This window comes from Oncorhynchus tshawytscha, linkage group LG01 (assembly GCF_018296145.1).
Source record: "Oncorhynchus tshawytscha isolate Ot180627B linkage group LG01, Otsh_v2.0, whole genome shotgun sequence".
NCBI lineage: Eukaryota > Metazoa > Chordata > Actinopteri > Salmoniformes > Salmonidae > Oncorhynchus > Oncorhynchus tshawytscha.
In genome coordinates this window covers 90094679-90105449 of record NC_056429.1, presented here as the reverse complement: position 1 = coordinate 90105449, position 10771 = coordinate 90094679, and the positions used below count along the sequence as shown (strand labels likewise).

The 10771-nt window shown below is 41.7% G+C and overlaps 1 protein-coding gene across 3 annotated transcripts in view; it reads right to left on the bottom strand.

Moving 5' to 3' along the window:
• Positions 1-1198: 1198 nt before the first annotated feature.
• The window catches only part of LOC112234620 (regulator of G-protein signaling 17), a 30475-nt gene continuing 20902 nt past the window's right edge, over positions 1199-10771 (bottom strand). For all 3 annotated transcript variants that reach the window (XM_024402848.2, XM_024402847.2, XM_024402849.2), the window contains 3 exons: positions 4816-4887; positions 2533-2764; positions 1199-2197 (listed from right to left, as the gene is read on the bottom strand). In XM_024402848.2, coding sequence (XP_024258616.1) covers positions 2009-2197; positions 2533-2764; positions 4816-4887 — 493 coding nt within the window. In that variant the 3' untranslated portion in view covers positions 1199-2008. The remainder of the gene's footprint in view (positions 2198-2532; positions 2765-4815; positions 4888-10771) is intronic.

Here is a 10771-nt window from a genome sequence, read left to right as displayed (position 1 = left end):
CAACTTCCCCCCTGTTTCGGTCCCCTGGCTACCACGCTATAAGAGCGGGAACTGAACCCATGCACATGCGCAGATACTGTGTGTGACTGTGTAGGAGAACGTCTTGCATCTCGCTCATTGCAATATCTACGGTGGCGATGTCATTTCGCTGAGTCTACCTTTACCATATTTCAAATGTTTGATACATGTGTATCTGGACGGCAGGTATACACATTAATGCATCCCGGCAATTTTAGGAAAAATAACGAATTGTCTCAAGTCTCTATTCACCTCCCTTGGCCATCCCTGGGAAGCAGAGAGACTGTTAAAGGCATGGGGCTCAGTGATGTTCCAAGCATCTTACTGGCACCTCGCTAGCCAGGCTGAAATGGACAATCAGCAGTAGAAACAAAATAGTGAAGTGTTCTCCTCACCCGTTTCGTAAAAAGCTGAGGGATTGGGCTGGATAAATTTAACCACTCAAATTCATAAACAAGAGCAATAGATGCAAGGACTGACCATGCATGATACCAACATGACAGTTTGAACCATGTTTGAGGCTCTATGAACCATGTTTGGAGGCTATACAGTTTGTTTACATTGTTTACAAACATTGGAGAAAAACAAGCTTCTATTTTGGGTATTGATGGTGGACAACAGTTGAACTAAGCTCATGAGGCATTTCAATTATATTCTTCAAGAATCAATGATCATTAATTTATAAGTCCAAAAATTAATGTAGCAATTGCTGACTGCCCCTTTAAAGACAGACACACACACATCTGGTGAACAGGACTGTAAACCTCCAAACCACCTCCATAGAAAACACGATTCCACCAGGCCTCTTCTGCTCTCAGCTGGGCTGTTCCTTAGCTGGCACTGACCCCCTTCAGTCTAGAACTAGCTACAGCTTTAAAACCAGAAGCCACATAGGCATACTTCATAATTCCATGTCTCTGCAATGCAGACCCCTCTTAGACCTCATGGCTATGCAGCAGACATACCGCCATCTCATACTTGACCTTCCAAACCAAGGCTTGATTACTACCATTTATATTATATGCAGTAGAAAAATGAAAAAGTTTACAGTTCTCTTTCATTTGAGAGCTTGAAAGTATTCATGATTTATTGTCTGAAACTAATTGAATGTTTGATTTTTTTTTCTTCTCCAGCAATGATTCCAACCTCTGACATAACCTGTGCTTCTCTTAGGTTGAGATGGTGAGGGAAAGACAGGTAGAACTGTACTGTGTTTACTAAACTGTGGTTGTTACCATAACAAGCAGCGCTTGTGCCGCCTTTTTCTCGTCAAGGCATTGTGATTTCCCGTGGAAAGTCATGTTCATTAGATATTTAGCTGCCCGACCACAATTCCAAGCCTCCTTCTCTTTTAGAGTTGTAAAGAAGGCAAGTGCTTGGAAATTAACACTGCTATAAAACTTTCAACCTTCTCAAAATCAACAACTGCAAGCTAATTGGCAAATATTGATATTCCCTTCACATAAAACATCAAGAGCTTGACAGGGAAATCCCTAGAACAGAAGAAAATACATCTCATATTCAAGAACCTTTGCTGTCCACTGCTAACATCCCAAGCCAGTGTAGAGCTAATTCCATTACCGTGTCACATGCAAAGTCAGTGATTTTCCTGCTCACCAGTCAACTCTACAGCTATCTTAAAAAGGGCATTGTTTTTGTACTGTAAAAAGTCTGAGGCATGGGACAGAATTTGAGAGAGAAAAACAGAGACCAAGAGAGAGAATGAAAGAGACCGAGCAAAAGGAGAACTCTCAAAAGTACAGTACAGGAACAATGGGTCTACCCTTCCTTTTGTTTGTCTTTGTAACAGTAGTCTGAGGAGCTCTTATCTGCAGTTAAACCAGGAACTAACCCTCAGGGCCACCTGCGAGCAGACAATTGAAATTGCTTAAACTATTCATTATTTTCTGGTTTTCAAAAAAGGAAAATATCTAACCCAGTTCTGGCACCTGATTGTCTTTCTGTTTTGTTTGTTGGGGGGTGGGTTACTTTAGGTGTCTAGGCAGGAGCTTCTCTTGCTGTCCAGAAGGTCTCTGTAAACAGAAGAGTTGAGGAAACGGGGGTAGGAGTCTCTGTGCATCAGGGTGTAGATCTGCAGCTGGGCTTCCTCGTACATCACGTTGTTAGGCTCCGCCAGGCTCAGGTTGATGCCTTCCCTCACCCGTGAATCTAGGCTCACCTGGGAGCAGAGGAGGGGGAGAGAACAGTGACAATGCAATCACTCAAAGAGCTACACGGTCATGTTATCAATGGAGATAAGCTCACCTCCCACCTTCTCCTCACCCACTTTGAGATGGGGGTTTCAATATGTCTTGGAATCAGACCTGGGTCAAATACATGCATGTCAAATATAGTCAAAATACTTGGGTGTACTTGCTTTCATTTTCCACAACGGAACCAATGGAAGTCCCGTAAGTGCAACTCTAAAGTAACCCTAAAGCTAAATCAAGAAACAATGTGATACTGAGTAATACTAGGTACCAGTCAAACTACTTCCAACCTGATGCCTCCTACCTCTTTCGGTGATAGAATGGAGACGTAGTCCTCATAGATGATCCTGGCTTTCTCATCGATCGCTGTCGGGTCCGTCTCCTTCTTCAGCTCCTCACAGGCCAGCCAGAACAACAGGTTCTCTTCGCTGTACTCAGAGCGCAGAAATTCTCGGAAAATCTCCCTGCCTTCTGAGGAGCGCATCACCAGCTCGAAGCTACGGGCCCAGGCCACCACCTCGTCTAGAGTGGGTTGCCTAAACACACGATACCAGGAACCCAGTGTCAGCAGTCTGGACTCTCACGATACACAGCAAAACAAACAGATTAGTGTGCTTGTCAGCAACCATGTCAGAACTGTTATTCCCCATACTTAATATATTACCTAACTTCTTCCCAATTACAGTGAATTCAACATGTCAATACCTTCCACAAAGATGAAGTCGATCTCTCCTCCACTTTGAGCCAGGAGAGATTGACACGCATGTCATTGATGTTGTCTCTCTGTGTACATTTAAGGACCAGCCGTGCTGCCCTCTTCTGGGCCAATTGTATGTCCCTCTATGGGGCACTTCATTTTACAACTGGGCAGTAGTCCAGTTGTGACAACTTGCTTTATTGATAGCAATATCAAGAAAGCAGAGCAGCGCTTATTACGGACAGTCCTCTCCCCAGCTTAGCTACCATTGCATCAATAAGTTGAGCATGACAGTTTATACTCCAGGGTTACATATTGTACTGTAAGATGACACGTCTGCAAGTCGTCGCCACCTGAAGATTGATAGCCAGGTGGAGTGATTTGGAAAAATCCATTGTTATAGCGTGAACATTTTGAAATGACTAGCACTTAGCAAATATAGATTGGTCTAAGCAGACATGAAGAGACTGCAATACATACTTTGGTTAGCCACTGTAACCAACCAACTAACCATTCCATTTGGCTGACTTGTCCATGTACTAACAGAACACCTTAGTATGCTCCTAATTACTAGTGATGGGGTAAAACATTTGATAGTTACATCTCGCAATATTATTTTTGGACGATATTTGACTCCAAGTACCCATATGTATTTTTATCCTATAGCTTGTTCTCCATCTACTTTTTAAATAGTGAGTCAACAAGTTTTCAGCACTTTCATTTCCATGACTGATCAAAACGCACAGTATTGAATTGCAATACATATCGTATCGGCACCTGAGCATGGTGATCATTTCATATCGTGAGGTCCCTGGCAGTTCCTAGCCTTACTAATTACCAGTTTGAACGGGAGCATCTTTGTCAGGACTTGTTTGACCTGAGAGTCATGGCTACAGGGACCCATTGAAATGTTGGTAATTAGGAGCAATTATGTGCAGGTCTTTCTGTTATTTTCATGTCTTAATCAACAAAACATTATTTCTATTATTACAGTAGGACCAGGTGATTGGACCAGAAATCCATCTAGCTAGAAGAACAACATGAAGAATGAGTGTTCCAAGGTAGAGCCTAAGGTTGAATCCCGTGCCATGGCCCCAGCCGTGTGAGAACAGTATTTGGCTCACAGTTGTCAGAGCAGCCAGAAAGACTACATCGTGTAAATCCGGTTGAATGCTGAAATCCAACAATACTACATATCACAGAAATAATAAGCACACAAAACACTGCAGAGCTGAACCCTACACTCTATATAATGGACCTGCTCCTTTGGGGTGGATGGAAATTATGTCCTCAGTTAACAGCTGTTTCAGTCAAATAACTGAAATCATGGGAGAGGTGGAGAGAAAATAAAACTCATGCTCTAATTGGCTAACACAGCAAACGAGTGAGCAACACACAGGAATAGATATTGACACAGCAGCAACGTAAGGAGAGAAAATTAAATGGGTCAAAGCAGTAAATTGGGCAAAATAATAAGACTACAACATTACTGGCATGGATTCTGGTAAATGTTTTTTGGCTGTGTGCTTATTATTTTGCATGCAATAATAAAATAATTTCTGGCATCCTTTCTTGAGGTAACCTGTCCTAATGTCTATGTACAATGCCTGCAAAAACAAGGAAGAACAGAAGAGACCATTGGCCATTAACTTATGTGACAACACGAAAACAAAAACTGTTTTCCCTGTCTGGCACTAACACTTTAACTTGTATGTTCCGGACTGTTTTGACTGTCACATGGTTGTCTCACCCAGCTACTTTCAGTTGAATGACTGTAAATTGCTCTAGATAAGAGTGTCTGCTAAATGAGCAAAAATGTGAAACGATATCAAAACAATTTGGTATTTTCTCAGAGACAACCTAAGGAAAAAGGCATAGCTGGCAACGTACTGCTCTTCCGTGGCTTCAATACTATCCATTTTAGTGCATGTCCGTTCGGAACCCTCCATGAGGTCCTCATTCCTGGAACAGGAGAAGCAGAAAGAGATTACTAATGCTTTCAAACAGTTTCCATATTCAAACAAACATACTTATTCATATGGCAGTCTAAATGTTGTATCTTTGTTGAAACTACTGCCTGAGAACAGGTATGCATTCTTCTAAAAACCAGTGAAAGCTTGACATGAAAACAACCTGTGTGGGGAGTGAGGCTCCCTGCTATTTACAGTTCACAAAACCTTTATGAAATCCCTATGCAGGAAATGTACATGTTAAACACATGTAGGATACACAATAACAAACTATTGTAACACAAATTTAATTGCAACACATTAACAATGCATTCCGCCGGTCTTTCCTTTCACAAAAACCTGAAAAGCTAGTTTGGAGGTGCATTTTTTTTGTTCCTAAATAGTTTACAAATGTATTGGAAAGAGGTAATCAAGTCATTTCACATGCCATGCAAACGGAATGTACGCATAGCAAATTTCAGATAGGGATGTATTGGAGATAATAATAATAATAAACATTTTTTTTAAAACACTTAATAGTATCATTAATTTTTGTTGGCTGTGTTATTTTTATTGTTTTACTTATATTGCTGCATGAGGGAGTCTGGCGCTCTAATGCTGCCACTGTGGAGGGGATGAGACGGGAGCAAACAGACAGAGGGTGAGAGGGATGCCAAGGCAACTTGGCTACAGCCAAGACTAGCTAACTTGTAGCAGCTACAATGTTATTTATCATCCCAAATAACAGTGCTTGTCTTGACTGGAGAAGCTATAGCCATCTAGGCTAATTGAGGCCACATGCTGCGCTTTCTCCCCAACCCCATTCCAATAAAACAACTGCCTATCAGTTGGTTGCTCGGTGTAGCCTACACTCTCATTTGACTAACTTTTAATTTCCTAATTTCATTCCATCTTGCATTGCATTAGTGAACTTTCACTCCACAGAGCATATTTGTCGCTTTGATTGGCTAACATAAACAACAAGCTACACGAAGGTTACCGGTCTTTTTATGGGGTGTACAGTGCACGTCATAAAAACTACATTGAAAGGTTTGTTGTTTTATTAAATAAAAAAATCTAAAATGGCATGGTATATCCTTGTACAGTGCATTCAGAAAGCATTCAGACTCCTTGACTTTTACCGCATTTTGTTACATTACAGCCTTATTCTAAAATGGAGCAAATCGTTTCCCCCCCTCAATCGACACACAACACACCTTAATGACAAAGCAAAAACAGGTTTAGAAATTTGAGCTTTTTAAACAAATGTTTTTTTAAATACAAGACAGAATATCACATTTACATAAGTATTCAGACCCTTTACATAGTACTTTGTTGAAGCACCTTTGGCAGCAATTACAGCCTCAAGTCTTCTTGGGTATGACACTAAAAGCCTGGCAAACCTGTATTTGGAGATTTTCTCCCATTTCTTCTCTGCAGATCCTCTCAAGCCCTGTCAGGTTGGATGGGGAGCATCGATGCACAGCTATTTTCAGGTCTCTCCAGAGATGTTTGATCGGGTTCAAGTCCGGGCTCTGGCTGGGCCACTCAAGGACATTCAGAGACTTGTCCTGAAGCCACTCCTGCGTTGTCTTGGCTGTGTGCTTAGGATTGTTGTCCTGTTGGAAGATGAACCTTTGCCCCAGCCTGAGCACTCTGAAGCAGGTTTTCATCAAGGATCTCTGTACTTTGCTCGGTCTGAGAGTCTAAGTGCCTTTTGGCAAACTCCAAGCGGGCAGTCACGTGCATTTACTGAGGAGTGACTTCCGTCAGGCCACTCTACCATAAAGGCCTGATTGGTGGAGTGCTGCAGAGATGGTTGTCTTTCTGGAAGATTCTCCCAACTCCACAGAGGAACTCCGGAGCTCTGTCAGAGTGACCATCAGGTTCTTGGTCATCTCCCTGGCCAAAGCCCTTCTTCCCCAATTGCTCAGTTTGGCTGGGCAGCCAGCTCTAGGAAGAGTCTTGATGGTTCCAAACCTCTTCCATTTAAGAACGATGGAGGCTACTGTATTCTTGGGGCCCTTCATTACTGCAGAAATGTTTTGGTACCCTTCCCTAGATATGTGCCTCGACACAATCCTGTCTCTGAGCTCTATGGATAATTCCTTCGACCTCATGGCCTGGTTTTTGCTCTGACATGCACTGTCAACTGTGGGACCTTATATAGACAGGCGTGTGCACCTTTCCAAATTATGTCCAATCAATTGAATTTACCACAGGTGGACACCAATCAAGTTGTAGAAACATCAAGGATGATCAATGGAAACAGGATGCACCGGAGCTCTACTTTGAGTCTCATAGCAAAGTGTCTGAATACATATGTAAATATGATATTTCAGTTACATTTTTTATACATTTTCAAATGTCTAAAAACCTGTTTTCACTTCATCATGATGGGTGTGTAGATTGGTGAGGAAAAACATTTATTTAATCAATTTTAGAACAAGGCTGTAATGTAACAAAATGTGGAAAAAGTCAAGAAGCCAGATTACTTTCCGAATGCACTGTATGTAACAATTTCACAAGGAATGTTTTATTTCATTTAGAAAAAGCCTTTCAGTGTTAAAATAGGCCTATATATATTTTATTTTTGCTTGCAAAAATTATACTGGTCCCTAATCAGTATTTTTCTCAGCGATTTCCGAGGGTCTCCATTTGGAAAGCTTGCTTTCCAGAAATTATTGTGTTAGAAAGTTAGCTAGCAGTTCTCAGCTGTTAGCAGTTTCTTACTGGCAATAACAACAGATGACTGCCATAACTGCATTATTTAATGTAACAAATCAAACATTAAAATACCCTTAGAGAAGCTACAGTAAAAATCCACACAGGTCTGTGGATCAATACATGTTTCATACCAACTGAGCTTTCAGCTCTCATCCCCAAACAAAGATGTACTGTATCTTTATTTCAAATGGGGGGAAATGATGTCATCAAATGAACTGACTGACTGGCTGGGGAGACCATGGCCTAAACCAATAAAAAAAGTGTCTCCTCTTATTAGCCTGGCTCTTCCAATCACAGGAAGCTGGGCCTGCAGAATATGATCTTGGATCCCCATCTAATATATGGGAATTCCAACAGACACTGGCTTAAGGGAGGTGCCAAATCGCATAGCAGCAGGGAAGTACAGCGGTTGACACAGACACAGGGCATAGCCATAGTCAGATTGGATTGACTTCTCCATCTCTAATAGCAGATTCCTAGTGCCATGCTGCTAACTGCTCCTATGATCCTCATGGGCTTCCGCTTCAGGTATAGCCTCGACACAGCAGCGTCTCTCCAAGAGCTTCAGATGACGAGTTATTCTTATGTGCTTCCGCCTCAGGGACAGTCTCTTGTAACAGCAGCATTTCTCTAAGTGATGAGTAGTTCCTCTTCTTTATATCAAAATTGTATAAATTAAACTAGCCATGGTCCAGTCAAACCTAATAAACCTAGACTATATCATATTTGTTTACAAACTACAGCCTGTGTACTTTGTGGACCTACACTACCGTTCAAAAGTTTGTGGTCAATTAGAAATGTCGTTGTTTTTTAAAGAAAAGCACATTTTTGGTCCATTTCAAATAACATCAAATTTATCAGAAATACAGTGTAGACATGGTTAACGTTGTAAATGACTATTGTAGCTGGAAAAGGCTGATTTTTAATGGAATACCTACACAGGCGTACAGAGGCCCATTATTAGCAACCATCACTCCTGTGTTCCAATGGCACATTGTGTTAGCTAATCCAAGTTTATCATTTAAAAAAGGCTAATTTATCATTAGAAAACCCTTCTGCAATTATGTTAGCACAGCTACAGTGGGGCAAAAAAGTATTTAGTCAGCCACCAATTGTGCAAGTTCTCCCACTTAAAAAGATGAGGCCTGTAATTTTCATCATAGGTACACTTCAACTATGACAGACAAAATGAGAAGAAAATAAATCCAAAAAATCACATTGTAGGATTTTTAATGAATTTATTTGCAAATTATGGTGGAAAATAAGTATTTGGTCAATAACAAAAGTTTCTCAATACTTTGTTATATACCCTTTGTTAGCAATGACAGGGGTCAAACGTTTTCTGTAAGTCTTCACAAGGTTTTCACACACTGTTGCTGGTATTTTGGCCCACTCCTCCATGCAGATCTCCTCTAGAGCAGTGATGTTTTGGGGCTGTTGCTGGGCAACACAGACTTTCAACTCCCTCCATATGTTTTCTATGGGGTTGAGATCTGGAGACTGGCTAGGCCACTCCAGGACCTTGACATGCTTCTTACGAAGCCACTCCTTCGTTGCCCGGGCGGTGTGTTTGGGATCATTGTCATGCTGAAAGACCCAGCCACATTTCATCTTCAATGCCCTTGCTGATGGAAGGAGGTTTTCACTCAAAACTCACAATACATGGCCCCATTCATTCTTTCCTTCACACGGATCAGTCGTCCTGGTCCCTTTGCAGAAAAAACAGCCCCAAAGCATGATGTTTCCACCCCCATGCTTCACAGTAGGTATGGTGTTCTTTAGATGCAACTCAGCATTCTTTGTCCTCCAAACACGCCGAGTTGAGTTTTTACCAAAAAAGTTATATTTTGGTTTCATCTGACCATATGACATTCTCCCAATCTTCTTCTGGATTCCAAATGCTCTCTAGCAAACTTCAGACGGGCCTGGACATGTACTGGCTTAGGCAGGGGGACACGTCTGGCACTGCAGGATTTGAGTCCCTGGCGGCGTAGTGTGTTACCGATGGTAGGCTTTGTTACTTTGGTCCCAGCTCTCTGCAGGTCATTCACTAGGTGGTTTTGGGATTTTTGCTCACCGTTCTTGTGATCATTTTGACCCCACGGGGTGAGATCTTGCGTGGAGCCCCAGATCGAGGGAGATTATCAGTGGTCTTGTATGTCTCAGAATGCCCAATAAAAAGAAAAGATTAAGATGGGCAAAAGAGCACAGACACTGGACCGAGGAACTCGGTCTTAGAAGACCAGCATCCCGGAGTCGCCTCTTCACTGTTGACGTTGAGACTGGTGTTTTGCGGGTAACTATTTAATGAAGCTGCCAAGGACATTTCTAAGTGACCCATAACTTTTGAACGGTAGTGTATGTTATTCTGAAAGCATCTACCAGTGACAGGAAATTACCACAGGAACCCCCCCCCACCAATCAATTGAATTGAGCCCTTCATGCAGCTAGGTTCCAGGTTGAGCACTAAGCATTCAGAAAACCCCTCTTAATCTTCATCTGTACCCATATATGGCACGTCTCTTCCTACATTAGTTCTCTCCCATTTAACTGCAAGTCGCACAGTGGTCAATATTAGCATCTTCATCAAAGTATCCTTTGTGCTGATATAATTGAGCTCACCAGCCACAGGCTCTTACACATGCTGAGCTGACTCTAAATATACATGTTCGTCACAACTGTTTTGCATGTGATGTGAAGATAGGAATAGGCTGGCTGTTCCTAGACTAGATGAGGCCTCCATATTATTGGGGAGATTTGTGGGGGCTGCATGTTAGAAACAGGGCCATAGTTCTGTAGACCTATATTGTGGGTTCACTGTCTAAGACTGACTTGGCTGTGGTGGAGTCCTCAAGCTTGCTTTGTTCAGCCCCCATCTTCCGCTTACAGTAGGTTCAAAAGATTCAAACTAGTCACTACAAGTTTACTTCATAAGTTGGGCCCACTTCATATTAGGGCTGGGCGATATGGCCAAAATATCATATCAAGGTATAAAAAACAAAATTGGACGGCATGATGGTATTTTATGCTTTTGAATAACAAGTTGTAAATTTGCTTTATGAGTAGTGAGTGATCCTAGAGTGGCAACACATTCTAAGTGATTTCAATGAGTCTTTCTCCATTCTGATTGTTTTTTCAACCAAAAATAATTTTCTGCATTTTCATAAATT